A 27154-nucleotide genomic window follows, 5' to 3' on the forward strand; every position below is an offset into this window, starting at 1 on the left:
AGACACACAGAAGGGCTGGGGGGCATTGAGACACACAGAAGGGCTGGGGGGCATTAAGACACACAGAGGGGCTAGGGGGCAACAAGATCCACAAAGGTGCTGGGGGAACAGACAAACAGAGAGGCTGAGGAAGGGGAGAAAGACACACTAAGAAGTTGGGAGAGAAAGAGACATACAAAGGGTTTAGGGGAAGAAAGAGACATATGGTTGCCAAGTGTAGCGGTACTTACCCTTTTCGGGGGCCGGCCGGGGTCCTCTGTTCAAGCCGCGCGTGGTCCTGCTGCTGCACGAGCCGCGCGCGGCTCATCCAACAGCTGCAACAGGAAGGCGGGCAGTGACCGCGAGAAGCTGTCACGTGTCCCGCCTGACTCTAAGAGCGTGCTGCGGGTCTCGGGCGTGCTCTTAAAGGGACAGTGGGAGCCTAAACTGGCAAAGGCCTCCCATTGGTCCCTGTCATGCCACACTCCCCATACACTTACCTTTTGGGGGCGTGGATGTGACAGGGACCAATCAAAATAGATGTTTAGGCATATATACTCACCTTTTTCCCTGAGTTCCATGCCCTATCGTGGTTTCTGTTTCAGTTCCCTTTAGCGCACGTTGTGTTCTCCTTCGTACTTGACCTTGGCTTTGTTTCTGACTACGTTATCTCTTTATCCTTATCTGTTCTGTTTGCCGGCTTGCTGTTTACTGTGTACCAGACCCCGGCTAGTCCTAGTTTACGCTGTCTCTCTGTGCCCTTGACCTCGCATCGCTCCTGACTCTGTACTCCTCTCATATACGTCGAGTCCGGCCATTCTAAGGTCCGGTAGACGTATCTTCCCTCTGTGTTGTCTTCTGTTGAGTTGAATCCTGCGTGTTGGGGTATATTTTTGTTACACCAAGTAGCTAGTGCAAGTAGCTGATCTTGCTTCGGGTGCAAAAAAGTCTTGCACCCGTCCTGTCTGGGTACAATACTACAAAATAATATGTGGAGGCTCTTATGTTCTCACAGGATTTTATGTCAAATCCTGTTATTTACTCACTTGCATGTGTGATAGTATGTCACTGATGTCAGCTAATAGCAGATAAAAAAAATCAAAGAGGGAGAAAGAGAGAGAGAGAAGTTTAGGTATGTACCCCATGGGTAACACCATTGAAGTGGCCATTTCACTCACAAGTCATAGTGAAGTTTTAAATTGACACCAAGTAGAAAATGTAGTGTGATCCATGCACTCAAGGTAAGTAATGCAGTAGTTTTCTTGGAAAAACAGAAAACAAGAGCAACAACATTTCATCCTGCAATGAGGTCTTTGTCAAGCTTAAATAGAGACCAGGTCATGTCAGATATAACAGGTACACTTTAAAGAACCACTAAAGGTACCTATACCATTTCTTCTCAGTGAAGTGGTCTGGGTGCAGTTGCCCTTTATTTTTAACGCTGCTTTGGAAAACACTGCAGTTTTATACAATGTTTTTATTGCTGAGTTAAACACAACTCTAGAGGTTGTCTTCATGAAGGGCTACTAAACTGGTTCATGGATTACAGGATAAAACTTACCAAGGTTAGGTTAATGGATCTTAACATGTATAGCTTGGAGGAAAGACGAGACAGGGGGGATATGATAGAAACATTTAAATACATAAAGGGAATCAACACAGTAAAGGAGGAGACTATATTTAAAAGAAGAAAAACTACCACAACAAGAGGACATAAATTAGAGGGACAAAGGTTTAAAAATAATATCAGGAAGTATTACTTTACTGAGAGGGTAGTGGATGCATGGAATAGCCTTCCTGCTGAAGTGGTAGAGGTTAATACAGTGATGGAGTTTAAGCATCGTGGGATAGGCATAAGGCTATCCTAACTATAAGATAATGCCAGGGACTAATGAAAGTATTTAGAATATTGCGCAGACTAGATGGGCCGAATGCTTCAGATCTGCCGTCACATTCTATGTTTCTATGACAGCCACCAGAGAGAACTGAGTCAGGCTTGTTTCCCAATCAAATGCTGCATCTATGGGGAATTTAATTGGTTTAGCGAGGTGATTTACTGCACATGCCCAATGCTACCCCATAGCAATCTTGATGAACCCAGCAAGGAGGGCAGAGTCCCCATGGTAAGCCAAGTGTGTTGAGGGGAGAAAGGTGATTAATATTTAACTTTCAAACCCTCACAGGGGTCATACATAGTTAGGGGAAAACACTATAGCATTTAGAATACAGGTTTGCATTTTAACGCCATAGTGTTTCTTTAGTAACTAGTTTGCTATGAGAACAGCTTGAATTTGGTTCTTAAGGAGTTAAACCTTCACGTACCATTCTGCCTACTAATAAAAGAAAACGGTGAAATATGGGCTAAGCAGAAGAGATTGGACTTTGAAAGAAAAATGTAAAATTAGCACTTTGTGTGAGTTATTCTTTCCCGCAATCACTTTAATTTATATTTCTACAGAGTCAGCTTTGAAGCATCCCCATATTAACATAACTATTCATATTGTATGATACCTGCAAGTGGTGCATTTTCATGTTCATTTACTATTTCTGACATTTGCGCTCTTTAAATGGTGGAAAACAAGCAGTCATGGACATTATGAGACTGGCTAAACTTTAGTATACAATGTATTAGAATATTCACATTTGGTGAATTATAACAATCTTGTGTTACAGTGTTTCAAAGGGATATTCACTAAAATGAGAATTGCTGGGAATTGAAATTAAAATTAAAGAGAAACTATAGTCACCAGAACAACTACAGTTTATTGTATTTGTTCTGGTGAGAAGAATTATTCCCTTCAGGCTTTTTGCAGTAAACACTGTCTTTTCATATAAAATGCAGTGTTTACATTATGGGCTGGGGATACCTCCACTGTCCACTACTCAGATGGCTGCTAGAGGTGCTTCCTGGGGTAGTGCTGCACAGTGTGCAGCACTGCCATTCAGTGTATCCACCCTCTGCATGGATACACTGAACATTCCTCAGAGATTCATTAATTCAAATCATTTTTTAAATGATTGGCTTGCGCTGACTTGCCCCTTGACAGTCTCAGTCAATCCTATAAAAAAAAAGCAATGTGATTGGCTCAGACAATCACTTCTGATGATGTCAGCCAAGCAGAATTTACTATATTCAGGGAAGTAAGGGGGTCTATATGGTGGTTTTAACACTATAGGGTCAGGAATAGAAATTTATGTTCCTGACCCTTTAATGTTTCTTTAAAAATTTCAGCCAAAATCGTCAAATCAGACAAATTCTCCAAACCCAAACATGCTGAGAGAGTGTGGAATGCCTGTTCCAGCAGTGAAATACTGGAATGAATGAAAACATGCAGCGTCCTACTCAAACCATTGCAATTCCTCTTTAAAGTTGGAGAAATCCTGCACCGGATACACCATTTTTAAACTGTCTCCATTAGAAAGTTCTTTGTTGGATTGTTCCATGAAATGAATATCCTTTATGCAGATCATGATGTGGAATAATTATTATATTCCTCCTCTATAATGGTTTGGTTGGTATCAGAGAATCAATAGCGAGAGTAGTTGAATTCTGGACGATTCTCAATTCAGTAAATAACTCAGAATATGTGAGGTAGAATTAAATACAAGCAGAACTTTGATTCAATTTCTATAATGCTACTTACTTTTCCAAAGAGTATTTCTTTCCCAGATCTGCCTCTGGATCTTGCTGACGTATTGCTCTGATTGCAGTTGGTGCAGTAAACATTGCTGCCACGCCATGTTCCGATAACACGCGGAAATAAGCCGAAGCATCTGGTGTTCCTACTGGCTTTCCCTGCAGACAGTTATTTTAAGAATTGTATTAAATTAAAATGCATCTTAGCAACAATCGCTGGCAACATTATGTGGATAACATTTTGCGCGTCTTTGCATTCCATCTGCAACTCAATCATGGTTATGAACTGGAGGGAAGGTAGTAAGTCATGTCTTTAATGCATAGAAAAAACTGATATCAATATAAACACGATAATGTGGAATTCAAAGACTTGTAACAGGCTCAGTAACACAGAGGGAGTCCAAGAATCTGAAATAATTCTCCATCAGCTATGTTCTCAAATCAGTTATATTGGTGATAAATTGGAAATTCACTTTTTAAAAACACAGCTGCCGTTGATTTATTTTTATTTTTTTTTAAATTTAGCTATTTTGGTCTAAAATCTGACATTCACTTTAAATTTCATTTTTTATCTTTGTCCCTGGCAGTGCTCATGCCAGACATCACCCAATCTAATCTCAAAAATTTACAGAAAATGGGTAAACAAAGAAAGCCATCCAGCGAGTATCAGTTCTGTGGGGAAAAAAATACACTGTTAAAGAAAGGACAGAATAGCCCACTTTCTCATGTTGATGGAAAGCAATATTATCAATTAATCACACGCTATAAAAGTGTTTTTAAAAAGGGGATGACAAACAACCAGTGGAACCGTAAAGACGACTACACTGGGTTCCACGCAAGGTGAGATCTGATAGTAGGCAGAGTAGGTACCTGCCTTCAGATGCATAGCTTGTTGAAGTGACTTGCCATTTTAAATTTTTTTTTATTTTATTTAATAGTTCTTATATAGTGTTCTTATGCACTCTTATCTAAACACTCTTATCACCTACTTGAAGGTGAAATTGTGCATTGGTTTTATTTACTTGGAGGTGAAAGAGTACATTGGGGAGATGAGAGGCACATTGGTTATACCAACATGAAGGTAAAAACTGTGCATTGGGGTTTAGGGGCAGCTGAAACATTGTGCCTTACATTGTTATTCACTGAAGTAATAATGCAAAGTGACTTCACAGAGAATTTCAAATTTTAGGAAAAAAGGTAATCGATATGGAAGTATTTTGCCATACATTTGCAATTCACTTCAAATCCATGTTGAATTCTCACTTTAGTGAAGAAATCAGTTAAAGTATCCTATATGAATATCCACTGCTAGTTTCAGTCATCTCAGATGAGAATATATAGTGGGAAAGCCATCACAATTTTGCTTGATCAGTAGAATCTCAGTTTCTGCCAAAGCATGAAGGCTGTAATGTCATTATTTAGCATAAACCACACGATAATATATATGGATCCAGACTTCCTGGTGACAACAGAACAAGCTGCAAACAGGTGTGTAATGATTTGGGCCATGATTTATTGGTCAACTGAACATCAAGTCTTGAGCATCTCTTTATGGTCAAAGATGACCCATTTCCAAATGGACCCCGTCAGCTGAATGATAATATAACAAGCTCACATCATATAAAGGTTGTTCGACAATCCTGCCTAAGATGTTTGAGTAAATCCTGTGTACTACCATTGGGTTGATATGAAGCAGAAGGTTAGCAATACAAAGTTGAGAAGAAAAAATCTCCAGGGGTAGCATGGATAAACATCCCTAACAAATATTTTCAGTACCTAGTTTAAAATAACTCTGGTCTGATGGAAACATTGGTTCTTACCTTGCACTAAACACTGACACTTTATGCAATATACTTTATGTAATATAATTATAAAAAGCATAATTCCAGAAGTAAGACAGAAGCTAGGGGATGCACACAGAGACATGAAGAAATTATCACGATTTGGGTAGAATTTGCCCTTTCTCAGGAAAAAACCCTACTCAATGACAGAAAGAGGGCAGAGAACTCAGCTCCAGAATAGCGACAATGCCACAACTGCAAACACTTTGCTTTGAACACCAGTCATCATTGATCTAGCAGATAGAACGAGGTAGAACATTACATGTACAGCCACCAGGTGACAAGCATGAAAAGAGGGCTCATTGTTCTCCCACACCTAGCCAGCACAAGCAGAGTTGTTATGGCATAGAGATTGCTCAGGATCTTAGTATTTAAAATGCTCCCTGGCAGCATGTAGAATTTATATGCACCTTATGAGATCAAATACTTAATCAGCTGGTTCCTTTGGGATTCCATCCCCAATTAACTGAATTCACGCCAGGAGCAATGTTAGATATTGCTCATTTCTCCCCAGTTCAGTCTAGTTGTGTTGTCAGAATTACTGCTAGGATCTGAGGTTACTTTAAAAAAATATTCCATTCTTTTGTTGTGACAACTTTTTACAATAATAGCAATAATATTGCAGATCTTTTTGCATTAGGAAACTAAATGAGAGACAAAGACATCAACTTAGAAATCTAGATTTATAATAAAAATAATATTCATTGTTTGTACAAAGTATCTTTATCCTCAAAGGAATTTAAAATGCTTTAGATTTTAACTGGATGAACAACTAATTAATATTCCTTGTAAAGCACAAAAGTTATTATTACTTATATTAAAGACTGCTGATAGCTCCTGCTATAAACACGTGTGACCCTAGGGATTGCATAAGAACTACAGTTGGTATAATAACCAAGTGATCATTCATTTTCATATTATGAAGTTGCAGTGTTCTGAAAATTATCAGTAATGTATATATTAATGAGTCAACCCTAAGATTTCCATTTTAAAGATTATATATATTAAAGTTCAATTTAAAGAGAATGTGATAAAAACTCTAAAGCAAGTTATCATCTGATTAAAATTAAGCCATTTATTTAAATGTGGGCTGCATCAGTCACAGCCAGGGGAAGTGTGGCTATCTCTGCATGGACAAAACCAAAAGAAATGTAACTCCTAAATGTCAGAAAATTGAGCAGTGAGAATTCAGAGGCATGATCTATACACAAAATATGCTTATTAAGCTTACAAATTTTTTGGTGACTATAGTGTCCCTTTAAGAAACTAAATATATGAATTAATCCATTGACTGCGTATAACAATTCAGCATGTCTACTGTGAGATGTTTAACGAACCCACTTCACAGAAGGTGTGAAGTTTAATGGTGCCTCAAATGTAACACCATGATGCCGACATATATTGCAAAACAGGACAACAGGATGTTTTATTCCTGGCGATTATTTGGATTTATACTTCGACCCACTGGCTAACACTTTGGACTCTATATGAGAAACAGCATCCAGTGACTCTCAGATGGGATTAGCCTGGTACACTACTTGTTACTTTTATGTCACCCTATGGTTTTATGAGTGACATTTTTGTTTCATATTACATTGTATTTGCTTTACAGCCTTCAGCCGGGTTTTGTGTTTGCCTGTTACTCCTGAGGCTCAGAGGCAAGCTTATAGTCCAAATGCTGAAAAGGCTGCTATATTTTGATTTAGAAAATAGTTTATGAAACAAACATGTTTTGCACAATGGAAGGCAATACACTATGGCAACAACTGTATAAGAAAATGGCATGCAAACAAACTGTGAACCCTTGAGATTTTTAAGATCTAAAAAATGATTATTGATTGGGGTGTGTCATATTATGATGAATACTAAAAACAACCTTAGTTTCACAATTTTAAATGGTAAAAAAATATTTTTAACAGACTTTGTGGATGCATGGCATGTTTAGCGATTATCTAGAAGATGCTGTTCTTGCGGCTGTTACATTTCCCAGGTGTCCCTTGGCATTTCCCTGCGCAAGGTCAGACTGGGACTGAAAAAAAAAAAAAAAACCATTGGAAAACATATTCCAGCCCTGGTGTCAGCCCAGTGTGCTGATATACGGAAGGAAAAATTACCCAAAAACTTAAATTCTAAAATTATTTCTCCGCTGTAGGGCTTTATAAATAAAAAAAAATATATATATATATATATATATATATATATTTAAACTGCTTTATTCTAAGTAGACGTGTGCCATTTGTGACGTGTGACATTTCATATAATGAGGCTGAAATGCTGACTGTGTGCTGCTTAATAAGACACTAACAATACCAAGAACACTACATTGTAATGTAGTGGATTTGGTGGACAGATGATGCTTCTTTTCTCTGGCATTATAAAACATGTTTACATTTTGCCATAAAGAATCCGGTGTGTCTTTAGTGGCTGTCAAGCAGACAGCAACTAGTGCCTCTTTCAATTTGAAAACAACTTCACATTCACATAATCAGCATGACAACAGTGAATGTGACGAATACTTCTCAAAGAGAAGCATGGGATTGGCGAAACACTGTGAATTTTTGAATATACACAGAATACCCACCATGCTTCTCTATGAAAAGTACCCAACATGGCAAAATTGATCAGGATTGATGAGGTCACTGTAAGTGGATGTAATGAGGAAATGCATTGTAGTCAAAGGTTGACAAATGCAATCATTTCACATCAGTTATCATAATGTTAACAAAATCATCATCAGCATGGGATAGGAGAAAACTGCATTGAAAGCTGGTGAGCCCAACTTTACTTCTTGATATGGGCTGACACATTCAGTTTCTTTCAACATGCTCAGTCGCAGTAATTGTATAACATTATCAAACCAAATATAGATAAGAAAAATGTAATTAAGAAGAGCTTTCTGTGTTGATATTATATATCTGTCTTATTGTAAATGTAGAATAGGATCTGAAGCACCTTAACATTAACGTTGTACTATTGATGTTAACAGACATGGTGGGTTCCTACACATCTAACTGCATGTTAAGTAGAATCGATATAAATTGAACATGAACTTTTCTGTCTGTTGGACGGAACAACGCTTGTTTCAACCACTTTCTAGAACACTGACCATTCCTCTTCCACTTGGCCTATCCTAAAAGTTGAAATTGTTCCCAATGAGATCCCACCGTGAAGATTTAAATAATAAGCAAACATAGTAGCTATTCTTAATCATGAAAAGATGGAGGATCCCAAGTACTGCTGGTTACACAAAACCAATTATGCATTAATAGTTCAAGCTTAAAATAAACTAGGTTTATTGTAAACATTTATTCACTCAACGCTCTTTCCAGCTACCTGTGGTTTAATATGACTCATACCAAATGGAAACAATGGTAAGAAACTTCACAGGGCACGTTTTTATTCCAAGTATTGAAGCTGTCAAAGAACTATAAAACATTACCAGTGACATACATACGAAGGTGGCAGCCGTTTAATTGTACAACTATAAAGGAAACACTCAGAAAGCAAACTATATTATAGTTGCCATGTTTTATGGGATATTGAATTAAATCATTTTACATAACTATTTGAGTTGCTGATGTTTAAGAGAAATGCAAGATTTGGAGAGATGTATACAGTTGTTGCTGTAACAAAAATAGCACAATAGTGCTTGCTTGTACAAAATATATCGTGTCACAACAGGACTGGTATATACCATAAATAATGTTGTGATAGTGTCCACCTCTACAATATATGTTAAGACGTAAGTAATAAAAAAGAAAGAAAAAAAATCACTTTATAAAAAAAAAAAGACTATTTCAAATATTTACTGCTGCTGCTGGCTCTGCCCCTGATCTGCCTGCGTGGCTGACTTCATCAGAAGTAGTGTTCAAAGCCAATTACAATGCTTTCCCATAGGATTGGCTGAGCTTGTCAAGGAGGCAGATCAGGGTCAGAGCCAGCACAATTCAAACACAGACCTAGCAAGTCAGTATCTCCTCATATAAATGCATTAAATCAATGCATCTCTATGAGGAAAGTTTAGTGTCTCCATACAGAGGGTGGAGACCTCTAGTAGCCATCTGAGGAGTGGCCATTGGAGATATCCCTAGGCTGTAATGCAAACACTGCCTTTTCTCTGAAAACCTGTGTTTACTGCAAATAGCATGAAGGAAAATGTTATACTCAACAGAACAAATAGAAAACACTCTAGTTATAATAGTGTCTATAGTGGCCCTTTAAATAAAGATCAATTTTTTTTTTCCCTAATCCAAATATGAGGACGAACACATACAGACTTTAGCACATACAGTTTTATCATGCTTCATACCAGGTTCACGCGCATGTGATAACACTATCCAAACTAAACTTTTCCAAGTACGGTAATTTGTAACACAAGAACCTTAGTAATTCTCTGTCAAAAATACAGAAAACTCTTAAGTCAGGATGGACTGGGACTGCATCCTGGCCATATTGAATCAAAATTAACCTCATACCTCATCCATTCAAACTTATTCAAATAAAAAACATTCCTTATTCTAAAGCTCTGAATGTTTCGATCCACAATCTATTGCTTCAGGCAGGAATATTTCCAGTCAAATGGAATGAATCGCAGCAACATTACATCCATTGAGTGTTTAAGATGGTAAGTATAAATCATCAGCCCATAAATGTGTTATTTTATAGATTGGCCTGTTACAGCATATCAGACTGTTCTGGCTCCTCCTAATATACAACCTGCGGCTGTTAACATTAGCAATGGCATACATAGAAAATGTCAACAGTGCCAATTGTTGCCATGGAGACAGCAGAGGTATTACCTAGCTTTCATCTACATAACATTCTCTTTTTCATCTCTCGGCAGCAGGTGATTAGGCTAAATTAAAGATTATCTATGTTAACCATCTTTTAAGTAGCGAGTGCAAAAAAAAAAGTACAGAAGCATATTTTATTAACATCACAATGAAGGACGTTGGGCATGCTCAGTGTGTTAATATTAACATTTCAAAGCTGCATAAATACCTGGAATAAAATGACTTTTATACAAAAAGCAAACCTTTAATCTGGAGGTGTTGGACTTCCTCAGCTGCAGTAATTATACGATAGATAGATAGAGATAGAGAGATAGAGAGATAGAGAGAGAGAGAGAGATAGAGAGATAGAGAGAGAGAGAGAGAGAGAGAGATAGAGAGAGATAGAGAGAGAGAGAGAGAGAGAGAGAGAGAGAGAAGGGGCACACTATCTGTAAATGTACAGCTGTCCTTCTTATGTTGTATTAAAGAGAAAAATCACTAGCCAAATGCAAAAATTGTTTAGTGGATGTACCCCTAATGAAAACAAGCATGTATTTAGTTTAGCACTTTTTTCATTGGGTGTTATATCTCAAACCAGTTTGCAAAGGCTGTGAATCTCTTGTTTGAAGCCTTTGCAAGCCTATAACCTGTGCTAGGGGCCCAGGCTGGCTTATTGCATACATGTATAGCGAGTATTGCTATATATTATTATTATTATGATATTTATAGAGCGCCGTCAGATTCCGCAGCGCTTTGCAATGGGTGGACGAACAGACATGTAGTTGTAACCAGACAAGTTGGACACACAGGAACAGAGGGGTTGAGGGCCCTGCTCGATGAGCTTACATGCTAGAGGGAGTGGGGTAAAATGACACAAAAGGTAAGGATAGTATTATACTAGTGACAGTTGCAGAAGAGGAATCAGTTGGGAGCTATTAACAGTTTAATTGATACGCTTTTATGAAGAAGTGGGTTTTTAACGATTTTTTAAAGGAGTGGAGACTGGGTGGGCATCTAACGGAGGAGGGAAGCGAGTTCCACAGGAACAGTGCAGCCCTCGAGAAATCTTGAAGGCGAGCATCAGAGGTGGGAGTACGGACAGAAGATAGACGTAAGTCTTCAGCAGATCGTAAGGGCCTAGACGGGACATACTTGTGTATAAGGGAGGATAGATAGGTGGGAGCAGCATTATGTAGAGATTTGAAAGCAAGAACCAGAATTTTAAATTGAGCTCTATATTTTATAGGAAGCCAATGCAGGGATTGACAGAAGGGTGAGGCATGGGAGGTGCAGGCAGACAGGATGATGAGACTCGCCGCCGCATTCATTATGGACTGTAATGGCGCAAGTTGGGAGCACGTAAGACCACTGAGAAGCGGATTACAGTAGTCAAGGCGAGAAAGGACAGTGGAATGGACCAACACCTTAGTCGCATCTGGTGTTAAGTAGGGGCGGATGCGCGCAATGTTTGTGAGATGGAAATGACAGGATTTGGCGAAAGATTGAACATGAGGCTTGAAGGAGAGGTCGGAGTCAAAGAGAACACCTAGGCAGCGAGCCTGCGTGGTGGAGCTGATGGTAGCACCATTGACTTGGAGGGAGACAGACACAGGAGTAACAACACTTGAGGGAGGAAAGACCAGAATTTCAGTTTTGGTCAAGTTTAGTTTAAGGAAGTGGGCAGCCATCCAGTTAGAAACAGCAGAGAGGCAGTCAGAGACACTAATCAAGAGGGACGGGGAGAGATCAGGAGAGGACAGGTACATTTGCGTGTCATCTGCATAGAAATGATATTGGAAGCCAAAGGAGCTAATGAGTTTACCAAGGGAGGCAATCCCAGGACCCCTCTTCATTGTGTAATACAGGAGCCCGGGAGTCTGCAGAATTGCCTCCTCTCTTCTTGCAAGCCGCAAGCGTGTGACCGCAGGCTGCTATGGCAATGCTCCGGCATGCCTTGCGTGCCGCGCAGAGCATTGCCATAGCATCCCGTGGCCCGCAAGAAGAGATAAGTTAATGCTGCCAGAGATGGAGGTGCACCCGGCCAATCCATCCTGATACATAGTGTGCTACCGGACCACCAGGGAGTCCAGTGTCCTCCCTCTATGACAAGAGGCTGGGGAGGGGAATAAACTTAATTAAACAAAACAAAAACTGCTCACACACACACCACTCAATAACACACACACTCACACGCACGCACTCCTGCTACTCCTCCACAGCAAGGTCCTGGAAGGTAAGTAAAACTAGTTTTACACTTTCATTATAGTTAGTGCATTCACTAAGTTTAGGAAGACGCAACATTTAGGGTTAAGTGAGGGTTCAAATTAGGGTTAGGTAAGCTATTTTTACCTCTCTCACACTCTATTCTAACCCTAACCCTTGGTGTAAGGTTTAAAATAAAGTGTGAAAAATCACAATTGATAGATATTCCCCTAAATAAAAACAACTCCCTAAACGTAACTTTAATTTGAACTCTAATATTAACCCTAAATGTCCCATGTCCTAAGCTTAGTGAATGCACTAACTATAATGAAAGTGTAAAACTAGCTTTACTTACCTTCCAGGACCTTGCTGTGGAGGCGTAGCAGGAGTGCTAGCACGCATGTGCAGCACAGGATCCAGCTGATTCCCCTCACCGGAAGTGACTAGGGTAGGGGATTTTCACGGATAGGGAAATTTGATGGAACACCTGCCCCTGCCTTGAGCACATGAGAAAGATTTAAAAACTGAGACGTTTTTAGTGAAACATACAAGGCTATTCACCAAAGTAAGAATTTCTAGTGAATTCACACTGAAAATCAATTTTTAGACCAAGGTAGCTGAACTGGAAGGATATCTGAATTATTAAAGTTTGACTATTTTGTCCTAAATTTCACTTTGAAAACGTATTATAGTGCATAACCCTGATAGTGATTTCTATTGAAATTGCAACAACTTAAACATCTACTGAGTGTTTTCACCATACTGGACAGTAGGTGGAGTTGCATTAACTGTTTGTAGCTGTAGAGTGTCTAAGCAGGTCTCTATTATTTATAGTTCTAACTAAAACTATTTGTCCTCTCTATTGCTCTGTTGTTTTTTTTTGGTTTTTTTTTTTTTGCTTGTTTATTTTTTATTATTTTTTTTTTCCTTTTTTTGTTTATGATAAATTACAAAAAGACAAACATATCACATAGACGAGCTAGATGCCACAGACAAAAGAAAAAGAGGCATCTTAACCCGGAGATAACATACAATACAGTTACACACATCATTTAAGACATAAAATATCAATTTACATTATTAAATTCAATAATAGCAGAAATAGCCATAGCCACATCTACACAGGGAGACAAAGATGGGCTATAGCTAATAAACAAGACACTCACAATTGGTCTTACATGGGGAGAGAAAAAAAAAGAGACAAATTACCCATGAATAAAGTTATTTTAATATCTAGTAAAGGATCGGAGAGCTCTTATGAAGCAATCCTAATCTTGCTTTCAAACCAGCTTGACAGAAATTGATATGTCTATTACCCGAATTCCAACCCATTACCAGTCTGTAATGTCTACAATAAATTTAGAATAAAACTCACAAAGTCTCTTGTTATGGAAATTATTACTCAACAGTAAGCCCTTCTCCATCTCAAGTTGGTATAATAGTTGTGTTTTAAGTTGGCCTCTTTTTGGGATCTCCGTATTTTTCCAAAATCTAGCAATTAGAGTTTTAGTTGCCATTAAACAGTGGACCAGAATCAATTTTAAATTACCTTGTATTTCTGAGCCAAAAAGATGGAGTAGTGCAAGATCCGCTTTAAACTCAGGGCGTATACCTCCAATTCTAAACATAAGGTCGAATATAATATTCCAAAGAGGTTTAATTCTGGGACAGGTCCACCAAATATGGAGAAAAGTCCCTTTTCTCTAAAAAGCTAAATATCTCTTTAAAAGGGTATATCCAGCTCCGTCTTAAGAGCTTCAAAACTTTTCATATGTGAACCAATAAAGAGATCTTTTATCTTATAGTTACCCTTTTTATACCAGTGCCGTAAATTTATCTCTTTGCTCTGTTGGTTTTTATTACCAGTAAACCGTAATGCTCAGCATTCCTGTGAATCCATTTCATGAAACGGCTTGGTCACATGTAAAAAATAACTGTATGACACAGACTTCCATTATCCATCTTGCTAAAATGTTTAAAATACAGATATAGGACAAATATTGAAATTAACTCACCTCATACAACACTGAAGTATTGCCGTGCAACAGTGGTGCGTAGCAAATATAAGAATGGCCAACCACCCATCCCAGATCAGAAGCAGCCCACCATACCTGCACAGACAGGAAATACACAATGCAAAGTGAGTTTAGACATTCAGACAATAACAACAGCGCATCCACTAATTTCCATAACTCAGCAATGAATCCGAACCCACCTCTCCAGGGCGGAGTCCATATACAGCAGACATGGTCCAATTCAGCATTACACCATACCCAGCCGTGTTTCGTACCACTCCCTAAGAGAAAGACAACACAAAACTGGATTCATAGTAATTTAACACGTAGCATTAGAAAGTACGCTTACTGGGTTATTTACTGAAGTGAGTAGTGTTGGGAATTCAAAGTGAATTTACAGTAAATTATAGATTTGAGAAAAAGTAATTGAACTGGGAAAATTTTCCAGTTCAGCTATATTTTCCTTAAAGGACACTACAGTCACCAGACACTATAGTCACCAGAACAACTACAGCTTAAAGGATCACTATAGTGTCAGGAAAACAAACCCGTTTTCCTGACAGTATGTCATCCTTGGGGGAACCTCACCCTCAAGGTCCCCCTCCCGTGGCGCTGAAGGGGTTAAAACCCCTTCAGCAGCTTACCTTAATCCAGCGCCGGGCTCCCTCCCCCGCCGTCAGCTCCCGAGTGGAGCGTAATGCGCATGCACAGCAAGAGCCGTGCGCGCATTCTAACAGTCCATAGGAAAGCATTTCTCAATGCTTTCCTATGGACGTTCTGCACGCTGAATGCGAATTTCGCATCCAGCGTCGCAGAAGCGCCTCTAGCATCTGTCAGGAAGACAGCCACTAGAGGTTGGATTTACCATGCTATGTAAACATAGCAGTTTCTCTGAAACTGCTATGTTTACATGTGAAGGGTTAAAACCCGAGGGACCTGTCACCCAGACCACTTCATTGCGCTGAAGTGGTCTGGGTGACTATAGTGTCCCTTTAATGTAGTTGTTCTGGTGAGTATAGTCATTCTCTGCAGGCTTTTTGCAGTAAACACTGTCTTTTCATAAAAAAGGCAGTATTTACATTACTGCCTAGGGACACCTCCTGTGGCCACTCTTTAGATAGTTACTAGAGGTGCTTCCTGTGGGAGTGCTGTACAGTGTGCAGCACTGATGTTCAGCGTCTCCACCCTCTGCATAGAGACACTGAACTTCCGTCATATAGATGAATTGATTCAATGCAAAGTGAAAGAGAGAAAAAAACAACCTCATATGTAAAGAGAACACATTTTGGTAGTTGGAAAAAAGGGGGGGTAACCCCTAAACAGTGAACATCAAAGTGGAAAAAAACTAATAAAAAATAAATTAAAAAATCTACCAAAAATTGTGTGCTCTAATTGTGAGTGTGTAAGATAAAACTTATCTTTTAATCAATATCTTGAATATAATGAAAATATGAGAGAGTAACAAAAATGAATAAAAACAACCAAAAAAATGGAAAGTACAATCCTCTATAAAAAGAAAAATATTGGTTTAACAACAGGAATATATCACTAGGATCCTGGAAGTAATCTAAGTTTGAAAATGTATATAAATATAATACTATCCTGGTTATTAAATTCACGGCTTCAAAAAGGTATAGATGAAAAGGGGGAAATGCCAAAAAAGGTATTTCTCCTAATGCTGAGTCTAATGTGCCTTCGAAGGCACCCCTTAAGAAAAGCCTACTCTATTGTACCGCCAGACGCTGTAGCCCCTATAGTCTGAGATACAAGCGGAAAACCAAATAGAAAAAGAGTAGCAATAGGACTGCACAACCATGTGAAACAAGTAGTGTCGACTGTCTATTATAAGATCAGTAGTGAATCCGAACACTAAAAGTATAACGAGGGAGCGTCCTAAGCCCCTTGATTGATTCAATGCATCTCTATGAGGAAATGCAGATTGGCCAGTCTGGCGTATGGTGGCACCCACACCCCATCTCCTTGACAATTGTAGCCAATCCAATGCAAAAAGCATTGGATTGGCTGAAATGGTCAATTCTGATGTCGGACAAGGAGGTGCATTGGGGGCGGGACCAGCATCGGCAAACCAGCGCAGCACTGAAAATACGGTACGTTTTAACCCTTGCTAAGGTTGCTTTTGGGGGGCAAACCACCTAAATGGTGGTTTTAAAACTATAGGGTCAGGAATACATGTCTGTGTTCCTGACCCTATAGTGTTCCTTTAAATATGAAATTCACTTTGAATCCATTTTGAATTTCTGACAATGTTCTCTTTAGTAAATAATCCTGTTAAAGTCACTGATGTGGTTTTATGTTGAGGAATTGGTTTTAGATTACAGTTGTGTCAAATTGTCAAATACGTGTTATAGCAAATCTCATGTTAAAATAAGGAAACCTTACATCAGTTATTGTGGCTTTATTGAAATTCAAATTTTTTGGTACATTTCATTTTAATTATATTATCAAAGATTGACACTGTGTAATAAAGATTCCATTCCTCCAGCTTCCAAAGTTAATCCAACAAAAAAAATAAAAAAATAAAAATTCCAAACAAACAGAAAGATTAAGCTCAATGATTGTTTTATGCCAACTGGCAAACAATTCAAGGAGCCGACATTGAAATGCCCCGGTCAGTACATGACTTAAAATCAAACAGATTGACGTCCTCAAGAAAATAGCTGTACTGATTATACTGGAATCCAAGCTTGTTACCTTTCTTGCTGAGCAAATATTTTTACATAACAGGCCATACACATTTCTGTGGTAATATTAATTCAGCCCTGAGATGTGGAGTGTTCTGGGTTTTATTTTTTTTTATTTTTATATATTCTGTTTTTATGAAGATCAGAATCTTTACAGCAGGGATATATACACAAAAACAGTATTTAAGACATTAAACAGGGGCCCTTTGGTCTTGTTTTTTACTCATGTTTTGCTTGTTAGTGAGTATAAAGGTGCCTAAAGGGGACATGACAATGAAAGGGAAAAACACAGCTGCAAATCTGTTTTTCATTTTTATTATCACATGCAAATATTTTTCTTAGATTGCGACATTTGTGCCGACTTTACAGATAGGAACTTTGCCATAGAATGAAAATGACATTAATTTAATATCTGTTTTACAAACTTGTCATTGGTGACATATAGTTAAACAATATTCAATTTCATTGTTCACTTTCTTACTTTTTGTCAGGTATTTTTTACATTCTAAATCTCTTCTTTTTTTCTTCCAAATAACAATCAAATTATATATTTTTTTTACATAAAAAAATTTAGTTTATTCACTAGATCTATAAATGTAAAAAGCTGCAAAGTAAACATTGAAAAAGGCTGGTAAAATGGGCCAATATTTGCAATTGCGTTGTCATCTCTCCACAATTTCCATTTAGTGAGTGAACTCAATGTGTATATAGACACTAAGGCCTTGATTTAATAAGCTTCCAAAATGATTTAATACTGTTAGAAAAAAAGTTCATATAATTTATCTACAAATTTATTCCCGTAGACTTTAATGGTGACTTCTGTAGTATTTTAGAAAATGTATCTAACAGAACTGAATCATTTGAAAAGCATATTAAATTGAGTCCCAAGTGGAAATGTTGTAGCACTCATTTAGGGGTTGGGAGGGGGAATGAGAGTATAAGCTAGTTGTCAAGCTTTCTGACTATTGAAAAGTTCCCATGTTTAATGTTATCATTGGACCTTTTTTTTTTGTACATTCGGTGTGCAAATGACACGGTCCTGGTAAATTTGCTTGATTTTTGATTCTGTACACAGAAGCTGATATGTATGCATTTAGTGTACGCACTAACCTTTGAATATAGAACACACACAACATGCAAATGTCTTACCTTAGGCAGTCCAGTTGTGCCTGATGTATAAAGGACATAGAGTGGGTGCTCTGAGGGCACAGGAACACAATCATGAGGATGAGCCTTTCCAACCTCTTCATTCCAGTCAAGATGGTGGCCAGCGGTAAGAGAAGCATGTTCCTAGTAAGGAATAAATACCTCTGTTAAAGACTGGCTATTCAACTGCAGAACTTGAACATTACGTTAGAACACAGTTTGTAATATCAAAGACGAATCAACTATCCCGTTTGATCTTTCATTTTTAGCTTGTTTAAAGTCAATCTGTAAATTCAGTTATTTATCCCCTTAAGGACCAAACTTCTGGAATAAAAGGGAATCATGACATGTCACACATGTCATGTGTCCTTAAGGGGTTAAGCTTTAGAACTTTCAATATAAACCTTCCTTTGATTTCTATGATAGCTTTTGCAATAGCCAATAACCAAACTTAAAGGGACACTATAGTCACCAGAACAACTACAGCTTATTGAATTTGTTCTGGTGAGTAGAAGCATTCCCTTCAGCTTTTTTGCAGTAAACACTGTCTTTTCAGAGAAAATGCAGTGTATACATTACAGTCTAAGGATACCTCCACTGACCACTCCTCAGATGGCTACTAGAGGTGCTTCCTGGGGCAATGCTGCACACTGGTCAGTACTGACATTCAGTGTCTCCACCCTCTGCATGCAGAAACATTAACTTTCCTCATACAGATGCATTGTTTCAATATGTCTCTATGGGGAGATGCTATTGGCCAGGGCTGTGTTTGACTTGTGCTGGCTCTGCCCCTGATTTTCCTCCTTGACAAGCTCAGCCAATTCTATGGGAAAGCATTGTGATTGGCTCAGAGAATCACTTCAGATTATGTCAGCCAAGCAGGCAGATGACGGGCAGAGCCAGCAGCTGCAGACTTGAATAGAAGTAAGAGTTTACTATATTTGGGAGGATAAGGGCCTAGATGTAATTTTAACACTATGGGATCAGGAATACAGTTTTGTGTTCCTAAGCCTACAGTGTTCCTTTAAGCACAACTGCTTCTGGCCCTATTAATGAATAAAAAGAAACAAACAAAAAAAAACTGCATAAATGGTACTCTTTAGCAACTTAATAGATACTTTTAAGCTTCCAATCTGGCTTTATTTATGCTTGGGAAGGCCTAATTGGATATATTGATATTCTTTTGCAAATAATTGGAGAGGCAGAATTCAACAACTTCCTAGAATGGAGAAAACTGCAGAAGCTGCAAATCCTGGATTTTTGCAGAAATCTGAACAAAGAAGTATTTTAGGCATTATTGTGTAAAGATTGTTTAGATCAAGCCTAGACTGTCTCATCAACCGCACTTTTATTTAGCTTATTCTACACTATTACAGAAAGAAGGAAAAATCATTAAATCTCACAAAATCATTTTGTGATTATTGTGATTGAAAACGAGTCTCTATTAATCGTATTTCGATGTCCAAACTTGGGCCTTGGGTAATTGCTTGGCACCAGATGATGTTACAGCAGCTGCGTGTTAATATACACAATCAATGTGTTTCTTTCTATGTCCATTGGGACTTTGAAATTAATGCTGGCAGTTTTGGTTTATATTTTTATTTATGCAACAGGTGCTCCATGAAAAAAAAGTAACTTCTCACAAACCACTGTTACTGCATATTTAAAACAGAACCGTAAACAGAACAGGAAACAGAAGGCATATCTGAAGAATGGCCGGGTACGTGTCTTGCAAGAGTCTGTATTATTGTTGTACGCACAACAGGGAATGCTAAATAGAAAAATCAACATTCCCAAGAGGGAATATGAAATGACGAACGAGCTGCATGTGTTCTTACTGTAAATCAGGACATCTGTTTGGGTAGAATTGAATGGAGAAAACCCATTTTCAAAACATAAAATCCCAGATCCTGTTAAAGTGACAAAGGTTTTTTTTTTCTAAACTTTTTCTTCTATGTCCATAGATGTCACTACAAGGGGCAAGGGCAATGTTCTTCCACCGGACCACCATGGATACGGATTCTTCCCTCCCTGGCCAAAGGTAAGACTCAGGGTGGGGGAGTGTGAGAGTGTGTGTGCGTGTCTCCCCTATCCTCCCACTACTGCCCAATCCCTCATCACAGCTCCTATCCCCAGCCCGAGGTACAGCCCTTATCCCCTTTTACCCACCAAAATCTCTATCGCCCTACACCCACTACAGTCCTTATCCTGTCTGTACCTACCACCAGTGGTGTATTTTAAAATGGTGCTGCTCTAGGCATGACAGATCTTGGGCACCCCCTAATTTAAATGTACTCACCCCTTCCTGCCAAGGCCACACTTCTTCCTGTTAACTTACACACATTTTGACTGACATACACACACACACATACACTCACTGATTTGACACAATCTGACACACATACAATCATTTACACACATGCTCACAGACGCATACACTCACTGACAGATGCATACAATCACTGACAGATGCATACACTTACTGACAGACACGGACGTTTACCGACACACACACTTACTCACATTCACTGACACACACACACACATACACTTACTCACATTCACTGACACACACTTACTCACATTCACTGACACACACTTACACATTCACTGACACACACACATTCACTGACACACACTCACTCACATTCACTGACACACACTCACTCACATTCACTGACACACACTCACTCACATTCACTGACACACACTCACTCACATTCACTGACACACACTCACTCACATTCACTGACACACACTCACTCACATTCACTGACACACACTCACTCACTTCCTCACATTCAACACAAAGTATTATATATATATTTTTTTAAATTAAATCCACCCAGCTTCCCAACTTATTTTCACCTTGGGTCCAGTGGGGCTGCTGGGCAGGAAGGCGGCCGGACATGCAGGTTTTCAGCGAGGGAGCACTTTCCCCTGAGCTCTCTCTGCTCAGCACCCTCGCGAGCTACAGAGTGATGACTGGTGCCGGAATATAACGTCATATTCCGGCTCCCGGCATTACTGCGAGTCGCGCAAGGGAGATCCGCCCGCCCAAGAAACAACTGTCCGCCTGCCGCGGGGGAGCCCAAAGGCGGCCAGCAGGCCAGCTTTTGGACTCCCATAAAACGAGGCAAACAAGGGCATTTGGGGGCAGCGTTTTTTGCCGCCCCCTGGAAATTGCCGCCAAAGGCAAATGCCTTGCGGTAGATACATCCCTGCCTACCACAGCCTTTATCCCCCTGCCCCCACCACAACCCCTATTACACTCTGCACCTACTACAGCATCTATATCCCTGCCTCAATTACAGCTCCCATTACCCCCTGCATCCTAAACAGTCTCTTTATCCACTATATTCACTACAGCCCTGATTACCCCTGCATTCACTACAGCCCTATTACCACCAATACTCAAAACAACCTATATTACACCATAAAGCCCCTATCCTTCTGCACCAACTACAGTCCTAATATCCATTGCACCTAGTACAAACCCTGTTACCCCCTGCACCCTCTACAGCCCCACTCTTGCACACACTAAAGCTCCTATGTCTACCAAAAATCAACTGTGCAAACTATTCCACATGGATAAGTTATGAGGATCACATCAAGGTAACTCACGGCTGCACTTGGATTATCATAGGACCCCTGCACCCACTACAGCCCGGGCCCCCCTACACTCACTACAGCCCCTATCTTCGAAACCAACTACAGTGCCTGTCCTCTGCACCTACTAAAGTCCCAATTGCCTCCTGCAACCACTACAGCCTCTATCCTTTTGCCTGGAGAATAGCTCACCATGTTTTCTTACTCTGTACAATATGGAGGCCAAGATAGAGGTACTTACTGTTACAGCAATAGGAAAGTTATGTTTGTACATGAGTTGCACTGTGGACTCTTTGACTTTGGGGCAGTTAAATCTGCTTTCCTGATTATAGGTGAATGTACCCTGAACACAAACTTCTCTGCTTAACATGGGACAGAGACGTGTAATCTATTAGCATTATTAATTAAGTTAATCATTTCTTTAATATTGTGTCTATGGCGTAATCAAAAATTCCACAAAGACTCTAGGTTGTTTTTTTTGTCAGTAAACTTGTGATGTTGATATATTGAGACTGAAATTAATTAACAATTCAATTACAGTTTAGACCCAGTTTTAAAATAACTGGTTTCCTCACGATGTTATCAATGGTAGCAGAAAAAAAAGGTGTGTTAAATTTGCATTAAGCTTGTTAGGCAATACTGTCTAAAAGTCAATACAATGTTATAAATCGGCTATTAATATCCATCAATGTGATTGGTGCAGATTACTCCATTTTAAAGTAATTTGTTATCAAATGTGCTTGACCCAGAACCTTCTAACACCTTGTAATGACACATCAGCGTGAGCCAGAAGGAACTGCAACAAAACTGTAGAAACAATTTATAACTAGTAAACCGAACATGTTAACAGCTGTAAAACTAAACCGTGTGTCACTAGCGAAGTCTATTTTCAGGGGTTCTTAGTTTCAACTTTTCCTTAAATTTCAATTGCTTCATGTTACACGTGTCTGTAACACTAACATGATGCAATCACCCCTGTAACTTATTTACAACCCATTATGCTATATAAAAATGTATTTACGTTTTCTGAAACAAAACCATAATGAATCTTTCCTTTATGTGCAGATGTACAGATATAGCCATTTAAACGTTGAAATGTCACTTAAATAATTGGAATATACTGTTCTCCAAATCGTCTTTCTAAGCTACCAACTGATGGAAAAGAGAAGTCTCTATTGAATATTTCATCTTCACAAATACGTTAAACAACCGCATTTGGGTAAAAAAAAAAAAAAAATAGCAAGGCTCGATACACAAAGAAAGGCTGATCCTGAGTCAGTTCAAATCAGATTCTTTGTCATATTACATGGAATAACAAAAAGAACATTTAACATCCTATTAACGTGTAACAAAGAATTAAATGGGACCTCTAATACCACTTTTTCTTAGTATAGAAATTAACTCCTCATTTATTTTCAACTACACATTATACTAGCAAAATCGCTAGTAAATGTATAAATTTGCCTATTAAATAGTTCCTCTCTCCGGGAAATAAATACATCTGCTATCCCTTGGTTCAATGGACTGATGTCCTGGCAATGAAGTCAGCATATTAATGTCATCAGGGTATGTGGCAGCCATTAGGAAAGCCATTCAAGGCCTTGCCAGGAGAGGCTGGAAAAACCAGAGGCTTCAAGCCCATGAATGCACGTTTATTGTGGTGCAGAAACCACTAGAGGGCTTCCGGAATTCAAATGGATTCAAATGGACTTTTGGTTATCCGTTATCTGACGCTGGATGTCCTCACGGACCTCCAGCTCCAGATTTTCCCCATAGGACATCATTGAATAATGATTTCCTGTTGGGAGGTCTAATGCGTGCACAGCCATTGTCGCACATGCGCTTTAGGTCTCCCCCGCCGGCTGACATCGGCGGGGATAGAGCATGGGCAGAGCCTGACCCAGCGCCGAGGGACATCGGTGCTGGATTCAGGTAAGTGGCTGAAGGGGTTCTCCTAGCACTACAGGAACCCTTTAAGTTTAGATGTAAAGCGATACTTTAAGAACCATAACCACTACAGCCTGACATAGTGGTTATGGTGTCTGTAGTGCCCTTGCACCCATCCAAGCTAAGAAATCAAACATTTAAGAATGGTTTAAAAATGTTCCTGGGATCAACAGGTCTCCACCTCCCCTGGAACCAGATGATATGTAAAGAAAAAGCTACAGAGACAAATATGGCTATTAACTAATGGAGACAGCTATAGGGAGAGTTTTAAATAGACAGATATGGCTATAGACAAATGGAGGCAGACATAGTGACAGTGATAAACAGGAAGAGAATAGATAGACACATGATACTGGAGCTCTGTTCTTTTAGCATAAAATAGTAAGACATTATTCCAACCAATATGGAAAGAGTGGTAACATACCATGTTAGGTCTACTGTAGATAAGTACTTTCTCTGGCTTGTGCTGTACCATTTCCAGAGCCTTTTCCACAAGAGGAACGTACTCCACTCTTCTTCCAGGTTCGATCCCAAATGATGCAGTTACTATTAATTTGGGCTGCAGATAGGATAAATAATTGATTTAACATGCCTCCAGTATTTATTAAACATCATATATAGGTTCTGCCTCTTCCATAGTTTTACAGTTCCTCCCCCCCCCCCCCCCATGAATAAAGGCTTCAGTTATTGAAATCATTGCATTCTATTCGTAAACTGAGAAAAAAAAAAGAATCTAGGAAATACTACGGCTCCTTTGTGAGAGGTCAAACTATATGTAATAACGTCATAACTACATTGTCTATATTGGTTGCATCAGCTGATGTTCTCTCAAAATTAGCTTGTAACTGAGAGTACGGGATTTCAGTAGTCAGTCATCTGGGTGGTCCTATGTGAACGTATCACAGGAACAGTGCCATCTTAACAGCATTATAGGCCCAGAGCCATCTTAACTTCATTATGGACCCCTGGGCAAAGCAGTGCACTGGGGCCCTGCCTACACAACCACTGCCAGGAAAAAAATTTTTTTATTAAAATTAAACTGATATTTATTGGTACCTCCAACAAATGCAATACATTCATACAATGCAAACACACTCACTGCTGAATACACACAGAGAATATGAACAGACTGCTGAATACACACACGCAGACTGCTGAATACATGCACACTGACTGCTGAACACACACAAACTGCTGAACACACACGCAGACTGTTGAACACACACACGCAGACTGCTGAACACACACACGCAAACTGCTGAATACATGTACACAAACTGCTGATAAAAACTGCTGAACAAATACAAACTGCTGAACACACACAAACTGCTGAACACACACAAACTGCTGAACACACACAAACTGCTGAACACACACAAACTGCTGAACACACACAAACTGCTGAACACACACAAACTGCTGAACACACACAAACTGCTGAACACACACACAGATTATGAAGGGTGCAGTGTGTGTGAGAGGTGCAGTTTGTGTGTGAGAGAGAGGGGTACAGTGTGTGTGTGTGAGGTATGCTGTGTATGGGGGCTTTTAGTGTGTTTGTATGTAAAGGGTGCTGTGTGTGTGTGTGAGAGAGAGAAGGGTGCTGTGGGGGTGCTGTGTGTGTTAGGAGTGCATTGTCTGTGAGAGGTGCATTGCTTGTGAGGGGTGCATTGTTTGTGAGGGGTGCATTGTTTGTGAGGGGTGCTGTGCGTGAGGGGTGCTGTGCGTGAGGGGTGCTGTGCGTGAGGGGTGCTGTGCGTGAGGGGTGCTGTGCGTGAGGGGTGCTGTGCGTGAGGGGTGCTGTGCGTGAGGGGTGCTGTGTTTGATAGGGGTGCTGTGTTTGATAGGGGTGCTGTGTGTGGGAGGGGTTCTGTGTGTGTGTGGTGCTGTGTGCATGAGTAAGGTGCGCTGTGTGTGTTGGGGGTGCAGTGTGCATGTGTGCGTGTGTGTGTGAGGGGTGCTCTGTCTGTCTGTGTGTGAGGGGTGCAGTGTATGTGTGTGTGTGGGGGGTGCAGTGTGTGTGTGTGAGAGGTGCTGTATGTGAGGGGGGTTCATAGGGATTTTTGTTATTTTTATTTAAAATAAATGTTTTTTTAAAAACTTCATGCCCCTCCCCCCCCCCCCCCTCTTCCTACCTTTGGTGAAGGAGGGGGGACACAGCCAGCCCTGGTGGTCCAGTGATAAGTTCTACAGACCTTGCAGCCTGCATCTCCTCTGGCAGCAGGTTATCTTCACTCCTCCAGCGAGCAGAATGATGTGTCAGAGAATTGCCATGGCAACGCTCAGACCAGCATGCTCGCGGGAGGAACTGCCTCCCAGGTCCTCCCTCTCATTTAGCCTTGGGTCCTATGTCCCTCACTCTCAACAATGAAGGGCCCTAAGCAAGTAAGCAAGAAAGATGGCCCTGTATAGGCCCCCTTGCAAAGTACTGCACTGGGGCCCCTACCTACACATCAACTCACAGGAATAACATTTTAAATTATTGGCAGACTGCTGAATACACACACACACACCGACTGCAGAGTACACACCGACTGACTGCAGAGTACACACAGACAAACTGCTGAGTATACACACAGACAGACTGCTGAACACACACACCGACTGCTGAACACACACACCGACTGCTGAACACACACACCGACTGCTGAACACACACACCGACTGCTGAACACACACACCGACTGCTGAACACACACACACGCACAGACTGCTGAATACAAACACACAACACACAAACAGAGTGCTAAATGCACACAGACTGCTTGATAGATACACACAGTCTGCTGAATACACACAGACAGTCTGCTGAATACACACAGACAGTCTGCTGAATACACACAGACAGTCTGCTGAATACACACAGACTGCTTGATAGATACACACAGACTGCTTGATAGATACACACAGACTGCTGAATACACACAGACTGCTTGATAGATACACACAGACAGTCTGCTGAATACACACAGACTGCTTGATAGATACACACAGACAGTCTGCTGAATACACACAGACTGCTTGATAGAATACACACAGACAGTCTGCTGAATACAGACAGTCTGCTGAATACACACAGTCTGCTGAATACACACAGACAGTCTGCTGAATACACACAGACAGTCTGCTGAATACACACAGACAGTCTGCTGAATACACACAGACAGTCTGCTGAATACACACAGACAGTCTGCTGAATACACACAGACAGTCTGCTGAATACACACAGACAGTCTGCTGAATACACACAGACAGTCTGCTGAATACACACAGACTGCTTGATAGAATACACACAGACTGCTTG

General features: G+C 39.9%; 1 protein-coding gene across 1 annotated transcript in view; it reads right to left on the reverse strand.

The window, feature by feature from the left end:
- The window catches only part of ACSS3 (acyl-CoA synthetase short chain family member 3), a 116058-nt gene that overhangs the window by 40437 nt on the left and 48467 nt on the right, over positions 1 to 27154 (reverse strand). The window contains exons 5-9 of the mRNA XM_063447144.1: positions 24275 to 24409; positions 18298 to 18438; positions 14647 to 14727; positions 14447 to 14542; positions 3624 to 3775 (exon numbers count right to left, since the gene is read on the reverse strand). Of these exons, the coding sequence (XP_063303214.1) occupies positions 3624 to 3775; positions 14447 to 14542; positions 14647 to 14727; positions 18298 to 18438; positions 24275 to 24409 (605 nt within the window). The remainder of the gene's footprint in view (positions 1 to 3623; positions 3776 to 14446; positions 14543 to 14646; positions 14728 to 18297; positions 18439 to 24274; positions 24410 to 27154) is intronic.

The sequence above is a fragment of the Pelobates fuscus genome, chromosome 3 (genome assembly GCF_036172605.1).
Source record: "Pelobates fuscus isolate aPelFus1 chromosome 3, aPelFus1.pri, whole genome shotgun sequence".
NCBI lineage: Eukaryota > Metazoa > Chordata > Amphibia > Anura > Pelobatidae > Pelobates > Pelobates fuscus.